At 45.6% G+C, this 27,907-nt stretch overlaps 1 protein-coding gene across 3 annotated transcripts in view; it reads left to right on the forward strand.

The window, feature by feature from the left end:
• LOC139267496 (dynein axonemal heavy chain 6-like) overlaps positions 1–27,907 on the forward strand; it is a 729,921-nt gene that overhangs the window by 93,482 nt on the left and 608,532 nt on the right. For all 3 annotated transcript variants that reach the window (XM_070885895.1, XM_070885898.1, XM_070885896.1), the window contains 2 exons: positions 23,834–24,015; positions 24,860–24,968. In XM_070885895.1, coding sequence (XP_070741996.1) covers positions 23,834–24,015; positions 24,860–24,968 — 291 coding nt within the window. The remainder of the gene's footprint in view (positions 1–23,833; positions 24,016–24,859; positions 24,969–27,907) is intronic.

Here is a 27,907-nt window from a genome sequence, read left to right on the forward strand (position 1 = left end):
CTGTTGCTGTAAGTTCTCCATCTTGCTATAAGTTCACCTGTTGCTGTAAGTTCTGTTGCTGTAAGTTCCCCTGTTGCTGTAAGTTCTGTTTCTGTAAGTTCCCCTGCTGCTGGAAGTTCCCCTGCTAATGTAAGTTCCCCTGTTGCTGTAAGTTCCCTTGTTGCTGTAAGTTCTGTTGCTGTAAGTTCACCTGTTGCTGTAAGTTCCCCTGTTGCTGTATGTTCCCCTGTTGCTGTAAGTTTTGTTGCTGTGAGTTCCCCTGCTGCTGTAAGTTCTGTTGCTGAACGTTCCACTGTGGCTGTAAGTTATCTTGTTTGTGTAAGTTCCCCTGTTGCTGTAAGTTCTCCTGCTCCTCTAGGTTCCCCTATTAGAACATAAGAATATAAGATTTAGGAACAGAAGGAGGCCATCTAGCCCCTCGAGCCTGCTCCGTTATTCAACAAGATCATGGCTGTAGGTTCCGCTGTTGATCTGAGTTCTCCTGTTGCTATAAGTTCTCCTGTTGCTGTAAGTTCCCCTGTGGCTGTAGGTTCTGTTGCTGTAAGTTCCCCTGTTGCTGTAAGTTCTGTTTCTGTAAGTTCCCCTGCTGCTGTAAGTTCCCCTGCTAATGTAAGTTCCCCTGTTGCTGTAAGTTCCCTTGTTGCTGTAAGTTCTGTTGCTGTAAGTTCCCCTGTTTCTGTAAGTTCTCCAGTTGCTGTAAGTTCTCCTGTTGCTGTAAATTCTGTTGCTGAAAGTTTCCCTGTTGCTGTAAGTTCTGTTGCTGTAAGTTCCCCTGTTGCTGTTAGTTCTGGTGCTGTAAGTTCCTCTATTGATGTAAGTTCCCCTCTGCTGTAAGTTCCTCTATTGCTGTAAGTTCTGTTGCTGTAACTTCCCCTGTTCCTGTTAGTTCCTCTGTTGCTATAAGTTGCCTTGTGGCTATAAGTTCCCCTGTTACTGTAAGTTCCCCTGTCGCTGTAAGGTCTCCTGCTTCTGTAAATCCCACTGTTGCTGTACATTCACTTGTTGCTGTAAGTTCTCCTGTTGCTGTAAGTTCTGTTGCTGTAAGTTCGCCTGTTGCTGTAAGTTCCCCTGTTGCTGTAAGTTCCCCTGTTGCTGTAAGTTCCCCTGTTGCTGTATGTTCCCCCTGTTGCTGTGAGTTCCCCTGCTGCTGTAAGTTCTGTTGCTGTAAGTTCACCTGTTGCTGTACGTTCCCCTGTTGCTGTAAGTTTTGTTGCTGTGAGTTCCCCTGCTGCTGTAAGTTCTGTTGCTGAACTTTCCACTGTGGCTCTAAGTTATCTTGTTTTTGTAAGTTCCCCTGTTGCTGTAAGTTCTCCTGCTCCTCTAGGTTCCCCTATTAGAACAAAAGAATATAAGATTTAGGAACAGAAGTATGCCATCTAGCCCCTCGAGCCTGCTCCGCTTTTCAACAAGATCATGGCTGTAGGTTCCGCTGTTGATCTGAGTTCTCCTGTTGCTATAAGTTCTCCTGTTGCTTTAAGTTCCCCTGTTGCTGTAAGTTCTGTTTCTGTAAGTTCCCCTGCTGCTGTAAGTTCCCCTGCTAATGTAAGTTCCCCTGTTGCTGTAAGTTCCCTTGTTGCTGTAAGTTCTGTTGCTGTAAGTTCCCCTGTTTCTGTAAGTTCTCCAGTTGCTGTAAGTTCTCCTGTTGCTGTAAATTCTGTTGCTGAAAGTTTCCCTGTTGCTGTAAGTTCTGTTGCTGTAAGTTCCCCTGTTGCTGTTAGTTCTGGTGCTGTAAGTTCCTCTATTGCTGTAAGTTCTGTTGCTGTAACTTCCCCTGTTCCTGTTAGTTCCTCTGTTGCTATAAGTTGCCTTGTGGCTATAAGTTCCCCTGTTACTGTAAGTTCCCCTGTTGCTGTAAGTTCTCCTGCTCCTCTAGGTTCCCCTATTAGAACAAAAGAATATAAGATTTAGGAACAGAAGTATGCCATCTAGCCCCTCGAGCCTGCTCCGCTATTCAACAAGATCATGGCTGTAGGTTCCGCTGTTGATCTGAGTTCTCCTGTTGCTATAAGTTCTCCTGTTGCTGTAAGTTTGTAAGTTCCCCTGTGGCTGTAGGTTCTGTTGCTGTAAGTTCCCCTGTTGCTGTAAGTTCTGTTTCTGTAAGTTCCCCTGATGCTGGAAGTTCCCCTGCTAATGTAAGTTCCCCTGTTGCTGTAAGTTCCCTTGTTGCTGTAAGTTCTGTTGCTGTAAGTTCACCTGTTGCTGTGAGTTCCCCTGTTGCTGTACGTTCCCCTGTTGCTGTAAGTTTTGTTGCTGTGAGTTCCCCTGCTGCTGTAAGTTCTGTTGCTGAACTTTCCACTGTGGCTCTAAGTTATCTTGTTTTTGTAAGTTCCCCTGTTGCTGTAAGTTCTCCTGCTCCTCTAGGTTCCCCTATTAGAACATAAGAATATAAGATTTAGGAACAGAAGTATGCCATCTAGCCCCTCGAGCCTGCTCCGCTATTCAACAAGATCATGGCTGTAGGTTCCGCTGTTGATCTGAGTTCTCCTGTTGCTATAAGTTCTCCTGTTGCTTTAAGTTCCCCTGTTGCTGTAAGTTCTGTTTCTGTAAGTTCCCCTGCTGCTGTAAGTTCCCCTGCTAATGTAAGTTCCCCTGTTGCTGTAAGTTCCCTTGTTGCTGTAAGTTCTGTTGCTGTAAGTTCCCCTGTTTCTGTAAGTTCTCCAGTTGCTGTAAGTTCTCCTGTTGCTGTAAATTCTGTTGCTGAAAGTTTCCCTGTTGCTGTAAGTTCTGTTGCTGTAAGTTCCCCTGTTGCTGTTAGTTCTGGTGCTGTAAGTTCCTCTATTGATGTAAGTTCCCCTCTGCTGTAAGTTACCCTGTTGCTGGAAGTTCTGTTGCTGTAAGTTCCATGTGGCAATAAGTTCCCATGTTGCTGTAAGTTCCCCTGTGGCTGTAAGTTCCCCTGTTGCTGTAGGTTCCCCTGTTGCTGCAAGTTCCCCTGTTGCTGTAAGATCTCCTGTTGCTGTATGTTCTCCTGTTGCTGTAAGTACTGTTGCTGTAAGTTCTCCTGTTGCTGTAAGTTCACATGTTGCTGTAAGTTCCCCTGTTGCTGTAATTTCTCCTGTTGCTGTAAGTTCCCCTGTTGCTGTATGTTCCCCTGTTGCTGTAAGTTCTATTGTTGTAAGTGCTCTTGTTGCTGGAAGTTCTCCTGTTGCTGTAAGTTCTGTTGCTATAAGTTCTCCTGTTGCTGTAAGTTCCCCTGTTGCTATAAGTTCTCCTGTTGCTATAAGTTCCCCTGTTGCTATAAGTTCTCCTGTTGCTGTAAGTTCTCCTGTTACTGTACATTCTCCTGTTGCTGTTAGCTCCCCTGTTGCTGTAAGTTCTCCTGTTGCTGTAAGTTCTCCTGCTCCTCTAGGTTCCCCTATTAGAAGATAAGAATATAAGAATTAGGAACAGGAGTAGGCCATCTAGCCCCTCGAGCCTGCTCCGCCATTCAACAAGATCATGGCTGTAGGTTCTGCTGCTGATCTGAGTTCCCTTGTTGCTGTAAGTTCCCCTGTTGCTATAAGTTCTCCTGTTGCTGTAAGTTCCTCTGTTGCTGTAAGTTCCTTTGTTGCTGTAAGTTGCCCTGTTGCTGTAAGTTCCCCTGCCTCTCTTGGATCCCCTATTGCTGTAGGTTCCCCTGTTGATCTGAGTTCCCCTGTTGCTGTTGCTGTAAGTTCTGTTGCTGTAAGTTCCCCTGTTGCTGTAAGTTCTGTTGCTGTAAGTTCCCCTGTTGCTGTAAGTTCTGTTGCTGTAAGTTCCCCTGTTGCTGTAAGTTCTGTTGCTGTAAGTTCCCCTGTTGCTGTAAGTAATGTTGCTGTAAGTTCCCCTGTTGCTGTAAATTCCCCTGTTACTGTACGTTCTCCTGTTGCTGTTAGCTCCCCTGTTGCTGTAAGTTCCCCTGTTGCTGTAAGTTCCCCTGTTGCTGTTAGCTCCCCTGTTGCTATAAGTTCTCCTGTTGCTGTAAGTTCTCCTGCGCCTCTAGGTTCCCCTATTAGAACATAAGAATATAAGAATTAGGAACAGGAGTAGGCCATCTAGCCCCTCGTGCCGGCTCCGCCATTCAACAAGATCATGGCTGTAGGTTCCGCTGTTGATCTGAGTTCCCCTGTTGCTGTAAGTTCCCCTGTTGCTATAAGTTCTCCTGTTGCTATAGGTTCGCCTGTTGCTGTAAGTTCCTCTGTTGCTGTAAGTTGCCCTGTTGCTGTAAGTTCCCCTGCCTCTCTTGGATCCCCTATTGCTGTAGGTTCCCCTGTTGATCTGAGTTCCCCTGTTGCTGTTGCTGTAAGTTCCCCTGTTGCTGTAAGTTCTGTTGCTGTAAGTTCCCCTGTTGCTGTAAGTTCTGTTGCTGTAAGTTCCCCTGTTGCTGTAAGTTCTGTTGCTGTAAGTTCCCCTGTTGCTGTAAGTAATGTTGCTGTAAGTTCCCCTGTTGCTGTAAATTCCCCTGTTACTGTACGTTCTCCTGTTGCTGTTAGCTCCCCTGTTGCTGTAAGTTCCCCTGTTGCTGTAAGTTCCCCTGTTGCTGTAAGCTCCCCTGTTGCTATAAGTTCTCCTGTTGCTGTAAGTTCTCCTGCTCCTCTAGGTTCCCCTATTAGTACATAAGAATATAAGAATTAGGAACAGGAGTAGGCCATCTAGCCCCTCGAGCCTGCTCCGCCATTCAACAAGATCATGGCTGTAGGTTCCGCTGTTGATCTGAGTTCCCCTGTTGCTGTAAGTTCCCCTGTGGCTGTAGGTTCCCCTGTTGTTGTAAGTTCTCCTGTTGCTGTAGGTTCCCCTGTTGCTGTAAGATCCCCTGTTGCTGTATGTTCTCCTGTTGATGTAAGTACTGTTGCTGTAAGTTCCCCTGTTGCTGTAAGTTCCCCTATTGCTGCAAGTTCTGTTCTGTAAGTTCCCCTGTTGCTGTAAGTTCTCCTGTTGCTGTAAGTTCTCCATCTTGCTATAAGTTCACCTGTTGCTGCAAGTGCTGTTGCTGTAAGTTCCCCTGTTGCTGTAAGTTCCCCTGTTGCTGCAAGTTCTGTTCTGTATGTTCCCATGTTGCTGTAAGTTCCCCTGTGGCAGTAAGTTCCCCTGTTGCTGTAAGTTCTCCATCTTGCTATAAGTTCACCTGTTGCTGTAAATTCTGTTGCTGTAAGTTCCCCTGTTGCTGTAAGTTCTGTTTCTGTAAGTTCCCCTGCTGCTGTAAGTTCCCCTGCTAATGTAAGTTCCCCTGTTGCTGTAAGTTCCCTTGTTGCTGTAAGTTCTGTTGCTGTAAGTTCCCCTGTTTCTGTAAGTTCTCCAGTTGCTGTAAGTTCTCCTGTTGCTGTAAATTCTGTTGCTGAAAGTTTCCCTGTTGCTGTAAGTTCTGTTGCTGTAAGTTCCCCTGTTGCTGTTAGTTCTGGTGCTGTAAGTTCCTCTATTGATGTAAGTTCCCCTCTGCTGTAAGTTCCTCTATTGCTGTAAGTTCTGTTGCTGTAACTTCCCCTGTTCCTGTTAGTTCCTCTGTTGCTATAAGTTGCCTTGTGGCTATAAGTTCCCCTGTTACTGTAAGTTCCCCTGTCGCTGTAAGGTCTCCTGCTTCTGTAAATCCCACTGTTGCTGTACATTCACTTGTTGCTGTAAGTTCTCCTGTTGCTGTAAGTTCTGTTGCTGTAAGTTCGCCTGTTGCTGTAAGTTCCCCTGTTGCTGTAAGTTCCCCTGTTGCTGTAAGCTCCCCTGTTGCTGTATGTTCCCCTGTTGCTGTGAGTTCCCCTGCTGCTGTAAGTTCTGTTGCTGTAAGTTCACCTGTTGCTGTACGTTCCCCTGTTGCTGTAAGTTTTGTTGCTGTGAGTTCCCCTGCTGCTGTAAGTTCTGTTGCTGAACGTTCCACTGTGGCTGTAAGTTATCTTGTTTGTGTAAGTTCCCCTGTTGCTGTAAGTTCTCCTGCTCCTCTAGGTTCCCCTATTAGAACATAAGAATATAAGATTTAGGAACAGAAGGAGGCCATCTAGCCCCTCGAGCCTGCTCCGTTATTCAACAAGATCATGGCTGTAGGTTCCGCTGTTGATCTGAGTTCTCCTGTTGCTATAAGTTCTCCTGTTGCTGTAAGTTCCCCTGTGGCTGTAGGTTCTGTTGCTGTAAGTTCCCCTGTTGCTGTAAGTTCTGTTTCTGTAAGTTCCCCTGCTGCTGTAAGTTCCCCTGCTAATGTAAGTTCCCCTGTTGCTGTAAGTTCCCTTGTTGCTGTAAGTTCTGTTGCTGTAAGTTCCCCTGTTTCTGTAAGTTCTCCAGTTGCTGTAAGTTCTCCTGTTGCTGTAAATTCTGTTGCTGAAAGTTTCCCTGTTGCTGTAAATTCTGTTGCTGTAAGTTCCCCTGTTGCTGTTAGTTCTGGTGCTGTAAGTTCCTCTATTGATGTAAGTTCCCCTCTGCTGTAAGTTCCTCTATTGCTGTAAGTTCTGTTGCTGTAACTTCCCCTGTTCCTGTTAGTTCCTCTGTTGCTATAAGTTGCCTTGTGGCTATAAGTTCCCCTGTTACTGTAAGTTCCCCTGTCGCTGTAAGGTCTCCTGCTTCTGTAAATCCCCCTGTTGCTGTACATTCACTTGTTGCTGTAAGTTCTCCTGTTGCTGTAAGTTCTGTTGCTGTAAGTTCGCCTGTTGCTGTAAGTTCCCCTGTTGCTGTAAGTTCCCCTGTTGCTGTATGTTCCCCTGTTGCTGTGAGTTCCCCTGCTGCTGTAAGTTCTGTTGCTGAACTTTCCACTGTGGCTCTAAGTTATCTTGTTTTTGTAAGTTCCCCTGTTGCTGTAAGTTCTCCTGCTCCTCTAGGTTCCCCTATTAGAACAAAAGAATATAAGATTTAGGAACAGAAGTAGGCCATCTAGCCCCTCGAGCCTGCTCCGCTATTCAACAAGATCATGGCTGTAGGTTCCGCTGTTGATCTGAGTTCTCCTGTTGCTATAAGTTCTCCTGTTGCTGTAAGTTTGTAAGTTCCCCTGTGGCTGTAGGTTCTGTTGCTGTAAGTTCCCCTGTTGCTGTAAGTTCCCCTGTTGCTGTAAGTTCTGTTTCTGTAAGTTCCCCTGCTGCTGGAAGTTCCCCTGCTAATGTAAGTTCCCCTGTTGCTGTAAGTTCCCTTGTTGCTGTAAGTTCTGTTGCTGTAAGTTCACCTGTTGCTGTGAGTTCCCCTGTTGCTGTACGTTCCCCTGTTGCTGTAAGTTTTGTTGCTGTGAGTTCCCCTGCTGCTGTAAGTTCTGTTGCTGAACTTTCCACTGTGGCTCTAAGTTATCTTGTTTTTGTAAGTTCCCCTGTTGCTGTAAGTTCTCCTGCTCCTCTAGGTTCCCCTATTAGAACATAAGAATATAAGATTTAGGAACAGAAGTAGGCCATCTAGCCCCTCGAGCCTGCTCCGCTATTCAACAAGATCATGGCTGTAGGTTCCGCTGTTGATCTGAGTTCTCCTGTTGCTATAAGTTCTCCTGTTGCTGTAAGTTCCCCTGTGGCTGTAGGTTCTGTTGCTGTAAGTTCCCCTGTTGCTGTAAGTTCTGTTTCTGTAAGTTCTGTTTCTGTAAGTTCCCCTGCTGCTGTAAGTTCCCTTGCTAATGTAAGTTCCCCTGTTGCTGTAAGTTCCCTTGTTGCTGTAAGTTCTGTTGCTGTAAGTTCACCTGTTGCTGTAAGTTCTCCTGTTGCTGTAAATTCTGTTGCTGTAAGTTCACCTGTTGCTGTACGTTCCCCTGTTGCTGTAAATATTTCTGTTGTTGTAAGTTCTCCTGTTGTTGTAAGTTCACATGTTGCTGTAAGTTCCCTTATTGCTGTAATTTCTCCTGTTGCTGTCAGTTCCCCTGTTGCTGTAAATTCAGTTGCTGTAAGTTCTGTTGCTGTCAGTGCTCCTGTTGCTGTAAGTTCTGCTGTTGCTGTAAGTTCTGTTGCTGTAAGTTCTCCTGTTGCTGTAAGTACCCATGTTGCTGTAAGTTCTGTTGCTGTAAGTTCTCCTGTTGCTGTAACTGCCCCTACTGCTGTAAGTTTTGTTGCTGTAAGTTCTCCTGTTGCTGTCAGTGCTCCTGTTGCTGTAAGTTCTCCTGTTGCTGTAAGTTCTGTTGCTGTAAGTTCTCCTGTTGCTGTAAGTACCCCTGTTGCTGTAAGTTCTGTTGCTGTAAGTTCTCCTGTTGCTGTAACTGCCTTATTGCTGTAAGTTCTGTTGCTGTAAGTTCTCCTGTTGCTGTAAGTTCCCCTGTTGCTGTAAGTTCTCCTGTTGCTGTAAGTTCCCCTGTTGCTGTAAGTTCTCCTGTGGCTGTAGGTTCCCCTGTTGCTGTAAGTTCTCCATCTTGCTATAAGTTCCCCTGTTGCTGTAAGTTCTGTTGCTGTAAGTTCCCCTGTTGCTGTAAGTTCTGTTTCTGTAAGTTCCCCTGCTGCTGGAAGTTCCCCTGCTAATGTAAGTTCCCCTGTTGCTGTAAGTTACCTTGTTGCTGTAAGTTCTGTTGCTGTAAGTTCACCTGTTGCTGTGAGTTCCCCTGTTGCTGTACGTTCCCCTGTTGCTGTAAGTTTTGTTGCTGTGAGTTCCCCTGCTGCTGTAAGTTCTGTTGCTGAACTTTCCACTGTGGCTCTAAGTTATCTTGTTTTTGTAAGTTCCCCTGTTGCTGTAAGTTCTCCTGCTCCTCTAGGTTCCCCTATTAGAACATAAGAATATAAGATTTAGGAACAGAAGTAGGCCATCTAGCCCCTCGAGCCTGCTCCGCTATTCAACAAGATCACGGCTGTAGGTTCCGCTGTTGATCTGAGTTCTCCTGTTGCTATAAGTTCTTCTGTTGCTGTAAGTTCCCCTGTGGCTGTAGGTTCTGTTGCTGTAAGTTCCCCTGTTGCTGTAAGTTCTGTTTCTGTAAGTTCTGTTTCTGTCAGTTCCCCTGCTGCTGTAAGTTCCCCTGCTAATGTAAGTTCCCCTGTTGCTGTAAGTTCCCTTGTTGCTGTAAGTTCTGTTGCTGTAAGTTCACCTGTTGCTGTAAGTTCTCCTGTTGCTGTAAATATTTCTGTTGTTGTAAGTTCTCCTGTTGTTGTAAGTTCACATGTTGCTGTAAGTTCCCTTATTGCTGTAATTTCTCCTGTTGCTGTCAGTTCCCCTGTTGCTGTAAATTCAGTTGCTGTAAGTTCTGTTGCTGTCAGTGCTCCTGTTGCTGTAAGTTCTCCTGTTGCTGTAAGTTCTGTTGCTGTAAGTTCTCCTGTTGCTGTAACTGCCCCTATTGCTGTAAGTTCTGTTGCTGTAAGTTCTCCTGTTGCTGTCAGTGCTCCTGTTGCTGTAAGTTCTCCTGTTGCTGTAAGTTCTGTTGCTGTAAGTTCTCCTGTTGCTGTAAGTACCCCTGTTGCTGTAAGTTCTGTTGCTGTAAGTTCTCCTGTTGCTGTAACTGCCCCTATTGCTGTAAGTTCTGTTGCTGTAAGTTCTCCTGTTGCTGTAAGTTCCCCTGTTGCTGTAAGTTCTCCTGTTGCTGTAAGTTCTCTTGTTGCTATAAGTTCTCATGTTGCTGTAAGTTCTGCTGTTGCTGTTAGTTCTGTTGCTGGAAGTTCCCCTGTTGCTGCAAGTTCTCCAGTTGCTGTAAGTTCTCCTATTGCTGTAAGTTCTGTTGCTGTAAGTTCTCCTGTTGCTGTAAGTTCTGTTGCTGTACGTTCCACTGTTGCTGGAAATTCCCCTTTTGCTGTAAGTTCCCCTGTTGCTGTAAGTTCTGTTGCTGTAACTTCCCCTGTTACTGTAAGTTTCCCTGTCGCTGTAAGATTCCCTCCTTCTGTAAGTTCCCCTGTTGCTGTAAGTTCCCCTGTTGCTGTAAGTTTCCCTGTTGCTGTTAGCTCCCCTGTTGCTATAAGTTCTCCTGTTGCTGTAAGTTCTCTTGCTCCTCTAGGATCCCCTATTAGAACATAAGAATATAAGAATTAGGAACAGGAGTAGGCCATCTAGCCCCTTGAGCCGGCTCCGCCATTCAACAAGATCATGGCTGTAGGTTCCGCTGTTGATCTGAGTTCTCCTGTTGCTGTAAGTTCTCTTGTTGCTATAAGTTCTCCTGTTGCTATAGGTTCTCCTGTTGCTGTAAGTTCCTCTGTTGCTGTAAGTTGCCCTGTTGCTGTAAGTTCCCCTGCCTCTCTTGGATCCCCTATTACTGTAGGTTCCCCTGTTGATCTGAGTTCCCCTGTTGCTCTTGCTGTTGCTGTAAGTTCTGTTGCTGTAAGTTCCCCTGTTGCTGTAAGTTCTGTTGCTGTAAGTTCCCCTGTTGCTGTAAGTTCTGTTGCTGTAAGTTCCCCTTTTGCTGTAAGTTCTGTTGCTGTAAGTTCCCCTGTTGCTGTAAGTAATGTTGCTGTAAGTTCCCCTGTTGCTGTAAATTCCCCTGTTACTGTACGTTCTCCTGTTGCTGTTAGCTCCCCTGTTGCTGTAAGTTCCCCTGTTGCTGTAAGTTCCCCTGTTGCTGTTAGCTCCCCTGTTGCTATAAGTTCTCCTGTTGCTGTAAGTTCTCCTGCTCCTCTAGGTTCCCCTATTAGAACATAAGAATATAAGAATTAGGAACAGGAGTAGGCCATCTAGCCCCTCGAGCCTGCTCCGTTATTCAACAAGATCATGGCTGTAGGTTCCGCTGTTGATCTGAGTTCTCCTGTTGCTATAAGTTCTCCTGTTGCTGTAAGTTCCCCTGTGGCTGTAGGTTCTGTTGCTGTAAGTTCCCCTGTTGCTGTAAGTTCTGTTTCTGTAAGTTCCCCTGCTGCTGTAAGTTCCCCTGCTAATGTAAGTTCCCCTGTTGCTGTAAGTTCCCTTGTTGCTGTAAGTTCTGTTGCTGTAAGTTCCCCTGTTTCTGTAAGTTCTCCAGTTGCTGTAAGTTCTCCTGTTGCTGTAAATTCTGTTGCTGAAAGTTTCCCTGTTGCTGTAAATTCTGTTGCTGTAAGTTCCCCTGTTGCTGTTAGTTCTGGTGCTGTAAGTTCCTCTATTGATGTAAGTTCCCCTCTGCTGTAAGTTCCTCTATTGCTGTAAGTTCTGTTGCTGTAACTTCCCCTGTTCCTGTTAGTTCCTCTGTTGCTATAAGTTGCCTTGTGGCTATAAGTTCCCCTGTTACTGTAAGTTCCCCTGTCGCTGTAAGGTCTCCTGCTTCTGTAAATCCCCCTGTTGCTGTACATTCACTTGTTGCTGTAAGTTCTCCTGTTGCTGTAAGTTCTGTTGCTGTAAGTTCGCCTGTTGCTGTAAGTTCCCCTGTTGCTGTAAGTTCCCCTGTTGCTGTATGTTCCCCTGTTGCTGTGAGTTCCCCTGCTGCTGTAAGTTCTGTTGCTGAACTTTCCACTGTGGCTCTAAGTTATCTTGTTTTTGTAAGTTCCCCTGTTGCTGTAAGTTCTCCTGCTCCTCTAGGTTCCCCTATTAGAACAAAAGAATATAAGATTTAGGAACAGAAGTAGGCCATCTAGCCCCTCGAGCCTGCTCCGCTATTCAACAAGATCATGGCTGTAGGTTCCGCTGTTGATCTGAGTTCTCCTGTTGCTATAAGTTCTCCTGTTGCTGTAAGTTTGTAAGTTCCCCTGTGGCTGTAGGTTCTGTTGCTGTAAGTTCCCCTGTTGCTGTAAGTTCCCCTGTTGCTGTAAGTTCTGTTTCTGTAAGTTCCCCTGCTGCTGGAAGTTCCCCTGCTAATGTAAGTTCCCCTGTTGCTGTAAGTTCCCTTGTTGCTGTAAGTTCTGTTGCTGTAAGTTCACCTGTTGCTGTGAGTTCCCCTGTTGCTGTACGTTCCCCTGTTGCTGTAAGTTTTGTTGCTGTGAGTTCCCCTGCTGCTGTAAGTTCTGTTGCTGAACTTTCCACTGTGGCTCTAAGTTATCTTGTTTTTGTAAGTTCCCCTGTTGCTGTAAGTTCTCCTGCTCCTCTAGGTTCCCCTATTAGAACATAAGAATATAAGATTTAGGAACAGAAGTAGGCCATCTAGCCCCTCGAGCCTGCTCCGCTATTCAACAAGATCATGGCTGTAGGTTCCGCTGTTGATCTGAGTTCTCCTGTTGCTATAAGTTCTCCTGTTGCTGTAAGTTCCCCTGTGGCTGTAGGTTCTGTTGCTGTAAGTTCCCCTGTTGCTGTAAGTTCTGTTTCTGTAAGTTCTGTTTCTGTAAGTTCCCCTGCTGCTGTAAGTTCCCTTGCTAATGTAAGTTCCCCTGTTGCTGTAAGTTCCCTTGTTGCTGTAAGTTCTGTTGCTGTAAGTTCACCTGTTGCTGTAAGTTCTCCTGTTGCTGTAAATTCTGTTGCTGTAAGTTCACCTGTTGCTGTACGTTCCCCTGTTGCTGTAAATATTTCTGTTGTTGTAAGTTCTCCTGTTGTTGTAAGTTCACATGTTGCTGTAAGTTCCCTTATTGCTGTAATTTCTCCTGTTGCTGTCAGTTCCCCTGTTGCTGTAAATTCAGTTGCTGTAAGTTCTGTTGCTGTCAGTGCTCCTGTTGCTGTAAGTTCTGCTGTTGCTGTAAGTTCTGTTGCTGTAAGTTCTCCTGTTGCTGTAAGTACCCATGTTGCTGTAAGTTCTGTTGCTGTAAGTTCTCCTGTTGCTGTAACTGCCCCTATTGCTGTAAGTTTTGTTGCTGTAAGTTCTCCTGTTGCTGTCAGTGCTCCTGTTGCTGTAAGTTCTCCTGTTGCTGTAAGTTCTGTTGCTGTAAGTTCTCCTGTTGCTGTAAGTACCCCTGTTGCTGTAAGTTCTGTTGCTGTAAGTTCTCCTGTTGCTGTAACTGCCTTATTGCTGTAAGTTCTGTTGCTGTAAGTTCTCCTGTTGCTGTAAGTTCCCCTGTTGCTGTAAGTTCTCCTGTTGCTGTAAGTTCCCCTGTTGCTGTAAGTTCTCCTGTGGCTGTAGGTTCCCCTGTTGCTGTAAGTTCTCCATCTTGCTATAAGTTCCCCTGTTGCTGTAAGTTCTGTTGCTGTAAGTTCCCCTGTTGCTGTAAATTCTGTTGCTGTAAGTTCACCTGTTGCTGTGAGTTCCCCTGTTGCTGTACGTTCCCCTGTTGCTGTAAGTTTTGTTGCTGTGAGTTCCCCTGCTGCTGTAAGTTCTGTTGCTGAACTTTCCACTGTGGCTCTAAGTTATCTTGTTTTTGTAAGTTCCCCTGTTGCTGTAAGTTCTCCTGCTCCTCTAGGTTCCCCTATTAGAACATAAGAATATAAGATTTAGGAACAGAAGTAGGCCATCTAGCCCCTCGAGCCTGCTCCGCTATTCAACAAGATCACGGCTGTAGGTTCCGCTGTTGATCTGAGTTCTCCTGTTGCTATAAGTTCTTCTGTTGCTGTAAGTTCCCCTGTGGCTGTAGGTTCTGTTGCTGTAAGTTCCCCTGTTGCTGTAAGTTCTGTTTCTGTAAGTTCTGTTTCTGTCAGTTCCCCTGCTGCTGTAAGTTCCCCTGCTAATGTAAGTTCCCCTGTTGCTGTAAGTTCCCTTGTTGCTGTAAGTTCTGTTGCTGTAAGTTCACCTGTTGCTGTAAGTTCTCCTGTTGCTGTAAATATTTCTGTTGTTGTAAGTTCTCCTGTTGTTGTAAGTTCACATGTTGCTGTAAGTTCCCTTATTGCTGTAATTTCTCCTGTTGCTGTCAGTTCCCCTGTTGCTGTAAATTCAGTTGCTGTAAGTTCTGTTGCTGTCAGTGCTCCTGTTGCTGTAAGTTCTCCTGTTGCTGTAAGTTCTGTTGCTGTAAGTTCTCCTGTTGCTGTAACTGCCCCTATTGCTGTAAGTTCTGTTGCTGTAAGTTCTCCTGTTGCTGTCAGTGCTCCTGTTGCTGTAAGTTCTCCTGTTGCTGTAAGTTCTGTTGCTGTAAGTTCTCCTGTTGCTGTAAGTACCCCTGTTGCTGTAAGTTCTGTTGCTGTAAGTTCTCCTGTTGCTGTAACTGCCCCTATTGCTGTAAGTTCTGTTGCTGTAAGTTCTCCTGTTGCTGTAAGTTCCCCTGTTGCTGTAAGTTCTCCTGTTGCTGTAAGTTCTCTTGTTGCTATAAGTTCTCATGTTGCTGTAAGTTCTGCTGTTGCTGTTAGTTCTGTTGCTGGAAGTTCCCCTGTTGCTGCAAGTTCTCCAGTTGCTGTAAGTTCTCCTATTGCTGTAAGTTCTGTTGCTGTAAGTTCTCCTGTTGCTGTAAGTTCTGTTGCTGTACGTTCCACTGTTGCTGGAAATTCCCCTTTTGCTGTAAGTTCCCCTGTTGCTGTAAGTTCTGTTGCTGTAACTTCCCCTGTTACTGTAAGTTTCCCTGTCGCTGTAAGATTCCCTCCTTCTGTAAGTTCCCCTGTTGCTGTAAGTTCCCCTGTTGCTGTAAGTTTCCCTGTTGCTGTTAGCTCCCCTGTTGCTATAAGTTCTCCTGTTGCTGTAAGTTCTCTTGCTCCTCTAGGATCCCCTATTAGAACATAAGAATATAAGAATTAGGAACAGGAGTAGGCCATCTAGCCCCTTGAGCCGGCTCCGCCATTCAACAAGATCATGGCTGTAGGTTCCGCTGTTGATCTGAGTTCTCCTGTTGCTGTAAGTTCTCTTGTTGCTATAAGTTCTCCTGTTGCTATAGGTTCTCCTGTTGCTGTAAGTTCCTCTGTTGCTGTAAGTTGCCCTGTTGCTGTAAGTTCCCCTGCCTCTCTTGGATCCCCTATTACTGTAGGTTCCCCTGTTGATCTGAGTTCCCCTGTTGCTCTTGCTGTTGCTGTAAGTTCTGTTGCTGTAAGTTCCCCTGTTGCTGTAAGTTCTGTTGCTGTAAGTTCCCCTGTTGCTGTAAGTTCTGTTGCTGTAAGTTCCCCTTTTGCTGTAAGTTCTGTTGCTGTAAGTTCCCCTGTTGCTGTAAGTAATGTTGCTGTAAGTTCCCCTGTTGCTGTAAATTCCCCTGTTACTGTACGTTCTCCTGTTGCTGTTAGCTCCCCTGTTGCTGTAAGTTCCCCTGTTGCTGTAAGTTCCCCTGTTGCTGTTAGCTCCCCTGTTGCTATAAGTTCTCCTGTTGCTGTAAGTTCTCCTGCTCCTCTAGGTTCCCCTATTAGAACATAAGAATATAAGAATTAGGAACAGGAGTAGGCCATCTAGCCCCTCGAGCCGGCTCCGCCATTCAACAAGATCATGGCTGTAGGTTCCGCTGTTGATCTGAGTTCCCCTGTTGCTGTAAGTTCCCCTGTTGCTATAAGTTCTCCTGTTGCTATAGGTTCTCCTGAAGCTGTAAGTTCCTCTGTTGCTGTTAATTCTGTTGCTATAAGTTCCCCTGTTGCTGTAAGTTCTATTGCTGTACATTCCACTGTGCATGTATGTTCCTCTGTTGCTGTAAGTTCTGTTGCTGTAAGTTCCCCTGTTGCTGTAAATTCTGTTGCTGTAAGTTCTGTTGCTGTAAGTTCCCCTGTTGCTGTAATTTCTCCTGTTGCTGTAAGTTACCCTGTTGCTGGAAGTTCTGTTGCTGTAAGTTCCATTGTGGCAATAAGTTCCCATGTTGCTGTAAGTTCCCCTGTCGCTGTAAGTTCCCCTGTTGCTGTAGGTTCCCCTGTTGCTGCAAGTTCCCCTGTTGCTGTAAGATCTCCTGTTGCTGTATGTTCTCCTGTTGCTGTAAGTACTGTTGCTGTAAGTTCCCCTGTTGCTGTAAGTTCCCTTGTTGCTGTAAGTTTCCCTGTTGCTGTAAGTTCTGTTGATGTAACTTCCCCTGTTACTGTAAGTTCCCCTGTCGCTGTAAGGTTCCTTCCTTCTGTAAGTTCCCCTGTTGCTGTACATTCACTTGTTGCTGTAAGTTCTCCTGTTGCTGTAAGTTCTGCTGCTGTAAGATCCCCTGTTGCTGTAAGTTCTCCTGTTGCTGTAAGTTCTGTTGCTGTAAGTTCCCCTGTTGCTGCAAGTTCTGTTGCTGTAAGTTCCCCTGTTCCTGTAAGTTCTGTTGCTGTAAGTTCCCCTGTTGCTGTAAGTTCTCCTGTTGCTGTAAGTTCCCCTGTTACTGTACGTTCTCCTGTTGCTGTTAACTCTCCTGTTGCTGTAAGTTTTCCTGTTGCTGTAAGTTCTCCTGTTGCTGTAAGTTCTGTTGCTGAACGTTCCACTGTGGCTGTAAGTTCCGCTGTTGCTGTAAGTTCTCCTGCTCCTCTAGGTTCCCCTATTAGTACATAAGAATATAAGAATTAGGAACAGGAGTAGGCCATCTAGCCCCTCGAGCCTGCTCCGCCATTCAACAAAATCATGGCTGTAGGTTCCGCTGTTGATCTGAGTTCCCCTGTTGCTGTAAGTTCCCCTGTTGCTATAGGTTCTCCTGTTGCTATAGGTTCTCCTCTTGCTGTAAGTTCCCCTGTTGCTGTAAGTTCACCTGTTGCTTTAAGTTCCCCTGTTGCTGTAAGTTCTGTTGCTGTAAGTTCCCCTGTTGCTGTAAATTCTGTTGCTGTAAGTTCTGTTGCTGTAAGTTCCCCTGTTCCTGTAAGTTCTGCTGCTGTAAGTCCCCTGTTGCTGTAAGTTCTCCTGTTGCTGTAAGTTCCCCTGTTGCTGTAAGTTCCCCTGTTGCTGGAAGTGCTGTTGCTGTAAGTTCCAATGTGGCAGTAAGTTCCCCTGTTGCTGTAAGTTCCCCTGTGGCTGTAGGTTCCCCTGTTGTTGTAAGTTCCCCTGTTGCTGTAGGTTCCCCTGTTGCTGTAAGATCCCCTGTTGCTGTATGTTCTCCTGTTGATGTAAGTACTGTTGCTGTAAGTTCCCCTGTTGCTGTAAGTTCCCCCGTTGCTGTAAGTTCCCCTGTTGCTGTAAGTTCCCCTGTTGCTTTAAGTTCTCCATCTTGCTATAAGTTCACCTGTTGCTGTAAGTGCTGTTGCTGTAAGTTCCCCTGTTGCTGTAAGTTCCCCTGTTGCTTTAAGTTCTCCATCTTGCTATAAGTTCACCTGTTGCTGTAAGTTCTGTTGCTGTAAGTTCCCCTATTGCTGCAAGTTCTGTTCTGTAAGTTCCCCTGTTGCTGTAAGTTCTCCTGTTGTTGTAAGTTCCCCTGTTGCTGTAAGCTCTCCTGTTGCTGTAAGTTCTCCATCTTGCTATAAGTTCACCTGTTGCTGTAAGTTCCCCTGTTGCTGCAAGTTCTGTTCTGTATGTTCCCATGTTGCTGTAAGTTCCCCTGTGGCAGTAAGTTCCCCTGTTGCTGTAAGTTCCCCCGTTGCTGTAAGTTCCCCTGTTGCTGTAAGTTCTCCATCTTGCTATAAGTTCACCTGTTGCTGTAAGTTCTGTTGCTGTAAGTTCCCCTGGTGCTGTAAGTTCTGTTTCTGTAAGTTCCTCTGCTGCTGGAAGTTCCCCTGTTGCTGTAAGTTCTCCATCTTGCTATAGGTTCACCTGTTGCTGTAAGTTCTGTTGCTGTAAGTTCCCCTGTTGCTGTAAGTTCTGTTTCTGTAAGTTCCCCTGCTGCTGGAAGTTCCCCTGCTAATGTAAGTTCCCCTGTTGCTGTAAGTTCCCTTGTTGCTGTAAGTTCTGTTGCTGTAAGTTCACCTGTTGCTGTAAGTTCCCCTGTTGCTGTATGTTCCCCTGTTGCTGTAAGTTTTGTTGCTGTGAGTTCCCCTGCTGCTGTAAGTTCTGTTGCTGAACGTTCCACTGTGGCTGTAAGTTATCTTGTTTGTGTAAGTTCCCCTGTTGCTGTAAGTTCTCCTGCTCCTCTAGGTTCCCCTATTAGAACATAAGAATATAAGATTTAGGAACAGAAGGAGGCCATCTAGCCCCTCGAGCCTGCTCCGTTATTCAACAAGATCATGGCTGTAGGTTCCGCTGTTGATCTGAGTTCTCCTGTTGCTATAAGTTCTCCTGTTGCTGTAAGTTCCCCTGTGGCTGTAGGTTCTGTTGCTGTAAGTTCCCCTGTTGCTGTAAGTTCTGTTTCTGTAAGTTCCCCTGCTGCTGTAAGTTCCCCTGCTAATGTAAGTTCCCCTGTTGCTGTAAGTTCCCTTGTTGCTGTAAGTTCTGTTGCTGTAAGTTCCCCTGTTTCTGTAAGTTCTCCAGTTGCTGCAAGTTCTCCTGTTGCTGTAAATTCTGTTGCTGAAAGTTTCCCTGTTGCTGTAAGTTCTGGTGCTGTAAGTTCCTCTATTGATGTAAGTTCCCCTCTGCTGTAAGTTCCTCTATTGCTGTAAGTTCTGTTGCTGTAACTTCCCCTGTTCCTGTTAGTTCCTCTGTTGCTATAAGTTGCCTTGTGGCTATAAGTTCCCCTGTTACTGTAAGTTCCCCTGTCGCTGTAAGGTCTCCTGCTTCTGTAAATCCCCCTGTTGCTGTACATTCACTTGTTGCTGTAAGTTCTCCTGTTGCTGTAAGTTCTGTTGCTGTAAGTTCCCCTGTTGCTGTAAGTTCCCCTGTTGCTGTCTGTTCCCCTGTTGCTGTGAGTTCCCCTGCTGCTGTAAGTTCTGTTGCTGAACGTTCCACTGTGGCTGTAAGTTCCCTTGTTGCTGCCAGTTCTCCTGCTCCTCTAGGTTCCCCTATTAGAACATAAGAATATAAGAATTAGGAACAGGAGTAGGCCATCTAGCCCCTCGAGCCTGCTCCGCCATTCAACAAGATCATGGCTGTCGGCTCTGCTGTTGATCTGAGTTCCCCTGTTGCTGTAAGTTCCCCTGTTGCTATAAGTTCCCCTGTTGCTATAAGTTCTCCTGTTGCTATAAGTTTTCCTGTTGCTGTAAGTTTTCCTGTTGCTGTAAGTTCTCCTGTTGCTGTAAGTTCTGTTGCTGAACGTTCCACTGTTGCTGTAAGTTCCGCTGTTTCTGTAAGTTCTCCTGCTCCTCTAGGTTCCCCTATTAGAACATAAGAATATAAGAATTAGGAACAGGAGTAGGCCATCTAGCCTCTCGAGCCTGCTCCGCCATTCAACAAGATCATGGCTGTAGGTTCCGCTGTTGATCTGAGTTCTCCTGTTGCTATAAGTTCTCCTGTTGCTGTAAGTTCCCCTGTTGCTGTAAGTTCTCCTGTGGCTGTAGGTTCCCCTGTTGCTGTAAGTTCTCCATCTTGCTATAAGTTCCCCTGTTGCTGTAAGTTCTGTTGCTGTAAGTTCCCCTGTTGCTGTAAGTTCTGTTTCTGTAAGTTCCCCTGCTGCTGGAAGTTCCCCTGCTAATGTAAGTTCCCCTGTTGCTGTAAGTTCCCTTGTTGCTGTAAGTTCTGTTGCTGTAAGTTCACCTGTTGCTGTGAGTTCCCCTGTTGCTGTACGTTCCCCTGTTGCTGTAAGTTTTGTTGCTGTGAGTTCCCCTGCTGCTGTAAGTTCTGTTGCTGAACTTTCCACTGTGGCTCTAAGTTATCTTGTTTTTGTAAGTTCCCCTGTTGCTGTAAGTTCTCCTGCTCCTCTAGGTTCCCCTATTAGAACATAAGAATATAAGATTTAGGAACAGAAGTAGGCCATCTAGCCCCTCGAGCCTGCTCCGCTATTCAACGAGATCATGGCTGTAGGTTCCGCTGTTGATCTGAGTTCTCCTGTTGCTATAAGTTCTCCTGTTGCTGTAAGTTCCCCTGTGGCTGTAGGTTCTGTTGCTGTAAGTTCCCCTGTTGCTGTAAGTTCTGTTTCTGTAAGTTCTGTTTCTGTAAGTTCCCCTGCTGCTGTAAATTCCCCCGTTGCTGTAAGTTCCCCTGTTGCTCTACGTTCTGTTGCTGTAAGATCCCCTGTTTCTGTAAGTTCCTGTTGCTGTAAGTTCCCCTGTTGCTTTAAGTTCTCCATCTTGCTATAAGTTCACCTGTTGCTGTAAGTTCTGTTCTGTAAGTTCCAATGTGGCAGTAAGTTCCCCTGTTGCTGTAAGTTCCCCTGTGGCTGTAGGTTCCCCTGTTGCTGTAAGATCCCCTGTTGCTGTATGTTCTCCTGTTGATGTAAGTACTGTTGCTGTAAGTTCCCCTGTTGCTGTAAGTTCCTGTTGCTGTAAGTTCCCCTGTTGCTCTACGTTCTGTTGCTGTCAGATCCCCTGTTTCTGTAAGTTCCTGTTGCTGTAAGTTCCCCTGTTGCTGTAAGTTCTCCTGTTGTTGTAAGGTCCCCTGTTGCTGTAAGTTCTCCTGTTGCTGTAATTCTCCTGTTGCTGTAAGTTCCCATGTTGCTGTAAGTTCCCATGTTGCTGTAAGATCCCCTGTGGCAGTAAGTTCCCCTGTTGCTGTAAGTTCCCCTGTTGCTGTAAGTTCCCCTGTTACTGTACATTCTCCTGTTGCTGTAAGTTCCCCTGTTGCTGTAAGTTCCCCTGTTGCTGTAAGTTCCCCTGTTACTGTAAGTTCTCCTGTTGCTGTAAGTTCTCCTGTTGCTGTAAGTTCTCCTGCTCCTCTAGGTTCCCCTATTAGAACATAAGAATATAAGAATTAGGAACAGGAGTAGGCCATCTAGCCCCTCGAGCCTGCTCCGAGATTCAACAAGATCATGGCTGTTGGTTACACTTTTTATCTGAGTTCCCCTTTTGCTGTAAGTTCCCCTGTTGCTATAGGTTCTCCTGTTGCTGTAAGTTCCCCTGTTGCTGTAAGTTCCCCTGTTGCTGTAAGTTCCGCTGCTGCTCTTGGTTCCCCTGTTGCTGTAAGTTCCGCTGCTGCTCTTGGTTCCCCTGTTGCTGTAAGTTCCCCTGTTGCTGTAAGTTCTGTTGCTGTAAGTTCCCCTGTTCCTGTAAGTTCTGTTGTTGTAAGTTCTCCTGTTGCTGTAAGTTCTCCTGTTGCTGTAAGTTCTGTTGCTGTAAGTTCTCCTGTTGCTGTAAGTTCCCCTGTTGCTGTAAGTTCTCCTGTTGCTGTAAGTTCTGTTGCTGTAAGTTCCCCTGTTGCTATAAGTTCTCCTGTTGCTGTAAGTTCCCCTGTTGCTGTAAGTTCCCCTGTTGCTGTAAGTTCCGCTGCTGCTCTTGGTTCCCATGTTGCTGTAAGTTCCCGGGTTGCAGTAAGTTCTGTTGCTGTAAGTTCCCCTGTTCCTGTAAGTTCTGTTGTTGTAAGTTCTCCTCTTGCTGTAAGTTCTCCTGTTGGTGTAAATTCTGTTGTTGTAAGTTCTCCTGTTGCTGTAAGTTCTCCTGTTGCTGTAAGTTCTCCTGTTGCTGTAAGTTCTGTTGCTGTAAGTTCTCCTGTTGCTGTAAGTTCTGTTGCTGTAAGTTCCCCTGTTGCTGTAAGTTCTCCTGTTGCTGTAAGTTCTGTTGTTGTAAGTTCCCCTGTTGCTGTAAGTTCTCCTGTTGCTGTAAGTTCCCCTGTTGCTGCAAGTTCATCTGTTGCTGTAAGTTCTGTTGCTGTAAGTTCTCCTGTTGCTGTAAGTTCTCCTTTTGCTGTAAGTTCTGTTGCTGTAAGTTCCCCTGTTGCTGTAAGTTCCCCTGTTGCTGTAAGTTCTCCTGATGCTGCAAGTTCTGTTGTTGTAAGTTCTCCCGTTGCTGTAAGTTCCCCTGTTGCTCTACGTTCTGTTGCTGTAAGATCCCCTGTTTCTGTAAGTTCCTGTTGCTGTAAGTTCCCCTGTTGCTTTAAGTTCTCCATCTTGCTATAAGTTCACCTGTTGCTGTAAGTTCTGTTGCTGTAAGTTCCCCTGTTGCTGTAAGTTCTGTTCTGTAAGTTCCCCTGTTGCTGTAAGTTCTCCTGTTGTTGTAAGGTCCCCTGTTGCTGTAAGTTCTCCTGTTGCTGTAATTCTCCTGTTGCTGTAAGTTCCCATGTTGCTGTAAGTTTCCATGTTGCTGTAAGTTCCCCTGTGGCAGTAAGTTCCCCTGTTGCTGTAAGTTCCCCTGTTGCTGTAAGTTCCCCTGTTACTGTACATTCTCCTGTTGCTGTAAGTTCCCCTGTTGCTGTAAGTTCCCCTGTTACTGTAATTCTCCTGTTGCTGTAAGTTCCGCTGCTGCTGTAAGTTCTCCTGCTCCTCTAGGTTCCCCTATTAGAACATAAGAATATAAGAATTAGGAACAGGAGTAGGCCATCTAGCCCCTCGAGCCTGCTCCGAGATTCAACAAGATCATGGCTGTTGGTTACACTTTTTATCTGAGTTCCCCTTTTGCTGTAAGTTCCCCTGTTGCTATAGGTTCTCCTGTTGCTGTAAGTTCCCCTGTTGCTGTAAGTTCCCCTGTTGCTGTAAGTTCCGCTGCTGCTCTTGGTTCCCCTGTTGCTGTAAGTTCCCCTGTTGCTGTAAGTTCTGTTGCTGTAAGTTCCCCTGTTCCTGTAAGTTCTGTTGTTGTAAGTTCTCCTGTTGCTGTAAGTTCTCCTGTTGCTGTAAGTTCTGTTGCTGTAAGTTCTCCTGTTGCTGTAAGTTCCCCTGTTGCTGTAAGTTCTCCTGTTGCTGTAAGTTCTGTTGCTGTAAGTTCCCCTGTTGCTATAAGTTCTCCTGTTGCTGTAAGTTCCCCTGTTGCTGTAAGTTCCCCTGTTGCTGTAAGTTCCCCTGTTGCTGTAAGTTCCGCTGCTGCTCTTGGTTCCCCTGTTGCTGTAAGTTCCCGGGTTGCAGTAAGTTCTGTTGCTGTAAGTTCCCCTGTTCCTGTAAGTTCTGTTGTTGTAAGTTCTCCTCTTGCTGTAAGTTCTCCTGTTGGTGTAAATTCTGTTGTTGTAAGTTCTCCTGTTGCTGTAAGTTCTCCTGTTGCTGTAAGTTCTGTTGCTGTAAGTTCTCCTGTTGCTGTAAGTTCTGTTGCTGTAAGTTCCCCTGTTGCTGTAAGTTCTCCTGTTGCTGTAAGTTCTGTTGTTGTAAGTTCCCCTGTTGCTGTAAGTTCTCCTGTTGCTGTAAGTTCCCCTGTTGCTGCAAGTTCCTCTGTTGCTGTAAGTTCTGTTGCTGTAAGTTCTCCTGTTGCTGTAAGTTCTCCTTTTGCTGTAAGTTCTGTTGCTGTAAGTTCCCCTGTTGCTGTAAGTTCCCCTGTTGCTGTAAGTTCTCCTGATGCTGCAAGTTCTGTTGTTGTAAGTTCTCCTGTTGCTGTAAGTTCCCCTGTTGCTGTAAGTTCTCCTGTTGCTGTAAGTTCCCCTGTTGCTGTAAGTTCTGTTGTTGTAAGTTCTCCTGTTGGTGTAAGTTCTTCTGTTACTGTAAGTCCTGCAGCTGTAAGTTCTCCTGTTACAGTAAGTTCTGTTGCTGTAAGTTCCCCTGTGAATAAAATTTTGATCCAAGAAGAAATTGGTGCAGGGTCTCCCTTAATGACTCGGAGATCGGAACTAGCACGATACGGTATTTTATCCTTTCCATCATTTACAAAGCTGCTCTAACTCAGGGTAACACGCTGCTTCTGACAGCTGCACACGTCACTCTGTGTCAAGCCTTCACCAATGAAATCGTTCCGCGATATATATGACATAATGAGCTGGGACATAAGTTCTCCTGAAGCTGTAAGTTCTGTTGCTGTAAGTTGTCCTGTTGCTGTAAGTTCTGTTGCTGTAAGTTCCCCTGTTGCTGTAAGTTCTGTTTCTGTAAGTTCCCCTGTTGCTGTAAGTTCCCCTGTTACAGTAAGTTATGTTGCTGTAAGTTCCCCTGTTGCTGTAAGTTCTGTTTCTGTAAGTTCCCCTGTTGCTGTAAGTTCCCCTGTTACAGTAAGTTCTGTTGCTGTAAGTTCCCCTGTTGCAGTAAGTTCTTTTGCTGTAAGTTCCCCTGTTGCTGTAAGTTCCCCTGTTGCAGTAAGTTATGTTGCTATAAGTTCCCCTGTTACAGTAAGTTCTGTTGCTGTAAGTTCCCCTGTTGCAGTAATTTCTGTTGCAATAAGTTCTGTTGCTGTAAGTTCCCCTGTTACAGTAAGTTCTGTTGCTGTAAGTTCCCCTGTTGCTGTAAGTCCCCCTGTTACAGTAAGTTCTGTTGCTGTAAGTTCCCCTGTTGCAGTAATTTCTGTTGCAATAAGTTCTGTTGCTGTAAGTTCCCCTGTTACAGTAAGTTCTGTTGCTGTAAGTTCCCCTGTTGCTGTAAGTTCCCCTGTTGCTGTAAGTTCCCCTGTTGCTGTAAGTTCTCCTGTTGCAGTAAGTTCTGTTGCTGTAAGTTCCCCTGTTACACTAAGTTCTGTTGCTGTAAGTTCCCCTGTTGCGGTGTGTTCTCCTGGTCCTGTAACTCCTTTTCTGTTTGGAAGTGTTGTTTTGATTTTAACCATGTGCTGCTGCTTGGTGTTACAGACATTAAAGGAGAATGTGGCGAAGGCTTGTGTTGACATTCACAACAGCGTGACTGTGGCAGCAGAGCAGTTCTGGCAGCAAAGGAGGAGGTACTATTACAACACCCCTAGCAAGTACATGGAGCTGATACGCCGCTTCTCCAACCTGCTCAGCAGCAAGAAGATAAGCATTCAGAACTCAAGGTAAAGCAGCACTCTGGCTCAATCAACGTCATATATATCACGGAACGATTTCCTTGGTGAAGGCTTGACACAGAGTGACGTGTGCAGCTGTCAGAAGCAGCGTGTTACCCTGGGTTAGAGCAGCTTTGTAAATGATGGAAAGGATACAATACTGTATCGTGCTAGTTCCGATCTCCGAGTCATTCAGGGAGACCCTGCACCAATTTCTTCTTGGATCTAACTTTTATTCACAGCCCACCTGAGATTAAGAACATAAGAAATAGGAGCTGGAGTAGACCATTTGGATTTTGAGCCTACTCCGGATTCAGCAAGAACCCGGCTATTCTTCGACTCTCAACACCACTTTCCTGCTTCATCCCTATATCCCTAGATTCCCTTAGTATCCAAAAAACTATCGATCTCTGTCTTGAATATACTCAACGACTGAGCCTCCACAGCCCTCTGGAGTAGAGAATTCCAAAGATTCACCACCCTCTGAGTGAAGAAATTTCTCCTCATCTCAGTCCTAAATGGCCGACCACTTAATCTGAGACTGTGACCCCTAGTTTTAGATTCCACAGCCCGGGGAAACATTTTCTCAGTCTTAACCCTGTCAAGCCTCTTAAGAATTATATATGTATCAATTAGATCACCTCTCATTCTTCTAAACTCATGGGAATATCGGCCTAGTCTGCTCAATAACTCAGAAAAGTCTCTCGGGCTTTTCCTTCCATGTGCCATCTTTTATTGTTCAAATCTTTTGTAGTCATAAAATGAATGATATTAGTGCTGTGCATTGTTCTCTTACAATTTGCAGGCACCGGTGTCAGCAGCCAGTACTCCCACTCTTGTGTTGTGTTCCCAGGAACCGCTTTGCCAATGGTCTGCTGAAACTCTCGGAGGCCAGCTCCATGATCGGAGTGATGCAAGAAGAGCTGGGGCCGCTGGGACCACAGATCGAGCAGAAAACCGAGGTACCATTAAAACAAAGAAAGTCTTGGATTTATATAGCACCTTTGACGACCACCAGACATCTCAAAGCACTTGTCATGTGGGAAAGGCGACAGCCAATTTGCACATAGCAAGCTCCCACAAACAGCAATGTGATAATGACCAGATAATCCGTTTTTTTTGGTTATGTTGGTTGAGAGAGAAATATTGGCCAAGAGACCGGGGATAAGTCCCCTGCTCTTCTTCGAAATAGTGCCATAGGATCTATTATGTCCAGCTGAGAGAGCAGACAGGGCTTTGGTTTAACATCTCAGCTGAAAGACGGCATCTCCGACAGTGCAGCTCTCCCTCAGCACTGCACTGGAGTGTCAGCCTAGATTTATGTGCTCAAATTCATGGAGTGGGACTTGAACCCACAACTTTCTGACTCAGAGGCAAGTGTGCTGTCCTGTCTGGCGTAAAAATAAAAAAGGGAAGGTGGCTCAACCGTGGCTATCAAGGGAAATCAGGGATAGTATTAAAGCCAAGGAAGTGGCATACAAATTGGCCAGAAATAGCAGCGAACCCGGGGACTGGGAGAAATTTAGAACTCAGCAGAGGAGGACAAAGGGTTTGATTAGGGCAGGGAAAATGGAGTACGAGAAGAAGCTTGCAGGGAACATTAAGACGGATTGCAAAAGTTTCTACAGATATGTAAAGAGAAAAAGGTTAGTAAAGACAAACGTAGGTCCCCTGCAGTCAGAATCAGGGGAAGTCATAACGGGGAACAAAGAAATGGCGGACCAATTGAACAAGTACTTTGGTTCGGTATTCACTGAGGAGGACACAAACAACCTTCCGGATATAAAAGGGGTCGGAGGGTCTAGTAAGGAGGAGGAACTGAGGGAAATCCTTATTAGTCGGGAAATTGTATTGGGGAAATTGATGGGATTGAAGGCCGATAAATCCCCAGGGCCTGATGGACTGCATCCCAGAGTACTTAAGGAAGTGGCCTTGGAAATAGTGGATGCATTGACAGTCATTTTCCAACATTCCATTGACTCTGGATCAGTTCCTATAGAGTGGAGGGTAGCCAATGTAACCCCACTTTTTAAAAAAGGAGGGAGAGAGAAAACAGGGAATTACAGACCGGTCAGCCTGACATCGGTAGTGGGTAAAATGATGGAATCAATTATTAAGGATGTCATAGCAGTGCATTTGGAAAGAGGTGATATGATAGGTCCAAGTCAGCATGGATTTGTGAAAGGGAAATCATGCTTGACAAATCTTCTGGAATTTTTTGAGGATGTTTCCAGTAGAGTGGACAAAGGAGAACCAGTTGATGTGGTATATTTGGACTTTCAGAAGGCTTTCGACAAGGTCCCACACAAGAGATTAATGTGCAAAGTTAAAGCACATGGGATTGGGGGTAGTGTGCTGACATGGATTGAGAACTGGTTGTCAGACAGGAAGCAAAGAGTAGGAGTAAATGGGGACTTTTCAGAATGGCAGGCAGTGACTAGTGGGGTACCGCAAGGTTCTGTGCTAGGGCCCCAGCTGTTTACACTGTACATTAATGATTTAGACGAGGGGATTAATTGTAGTATCTCCAAATTTGCGGATGACACTAAGTTGAGTGGCAGTGTGAGCTGCGAGGAGGATGCTATGAGGCTGCAGAGTGACTTGGATAGGTTAGGTGAGTGGGCAAATGCATGGCAGATGAAGTATAATGTGGATAAATGTGAGGTTATCCACTTTGGTGGTAAAAACAGAGAAACAGACTATTATCTGAATGGTGACAGATTAGGAAAAGGGGAGGTGCAAAGAGACCTGGGTGTCATTGAAGGTTGGCATGCAGGTACAGCAGGCGGTTAAGAAAGCAAATGGCATGTTGGCCTTCAAAGCGAGGGGATTTGAGTACAGGGGCAGGGAGGTGTTGCTACAGTTGTACAGGGCCTTGGTGAGGCTACACCTGGAGTATTGTGTACAGTTTTGATCTCCTAACCTGAGGAAGGACATTCTTGCTATTGAGGGAGTGCAGCGAAGGTTCACCAGACTGATTCCCGGGATGGCGGGACTGACCTATCAAGAAAGACTGGATCAACTGGGCTTGTATTCACTGGAGTTCAGAAGAATGAGAGGGGACCTCATAGAAACGTTTAAAATTCTGATGGGGTTAGACAGGTTAGATGCAGGAAGAATGTTCCCAATGTTGGGGAAGTCCAGAACCAGGGGACACAGTCTAAGGGGTAAGCCATTTAGGACCGAGATGAGGAGGAATTTCTTCACCCAGAGAGTGGTGAACCTGTGGAATTCTCTACCACAGAAAGTTGTTGAGGCCAGTTCACTGAATATATTCAAAAAGGAGTTAGATGAAGTCCTTACTACTAGGGGAATCAAGGGGTATGATGAGAAAGCAGGAATGGGGTACTGAAGTTGCATGTTCAGGCATGAACTCATTGAATGGCGGTGCAGGCTAGAAGGGCCGAATGGCCTACTCCTGCACCTATTTTCTATGTTTCTATGTTTCTATGAGCCACAGCTGACACATTAAGGTAACAGCCAGCAGTTCATCAAAGTAGATAGATTGCATTACACCGTCGAGTGGTGTTTGAGAGAGAGGCTCCTGTTCCTTCGACTAAGGTTACAGTATGCACACAGGCTGGGGATAAGAACATAAGATATCGTGGAAGACAAGTTACTAGAAAACGTCAGTTACGTGGAGAGACTGGAGAAACTGGGATTGTTCCCCTTTGAGCAGAGAAGGTTAAGACGCAATTTAATAGAGGTACTCAAAATCATGAGGGGTTTTGATAGAGTAAATAAGAAGAAACTGTTTTCACTGGCCCAGAAACTCGGTTACTAGAGGGCACAGATTTAAGGTAATTGGCAAAAGAACCAGAGAGGTGAGGTGAATGCTTTTACACAGCAAGTTGTTGTGATCCGGAATGCACTGCCTGAAAGGGCGGTGGGAGCAGATTCA

This window comes from Pristiophorus japonicus, chromosome 7 (genome assembly GCF_044704955.1).
Source record: "Pristiophorus japonicus isolate sPriJap1 chromosome 7, sPriJap1.hap1, whole genome shotgun sequence".
NCBI classification, from domain to species: domain Eukaryota; kingdom Metazoa; phylum Chordata; class Chondrichthyes; family Pristiophoridae; genus Pristiophorus; species Pristiophorus japonicus.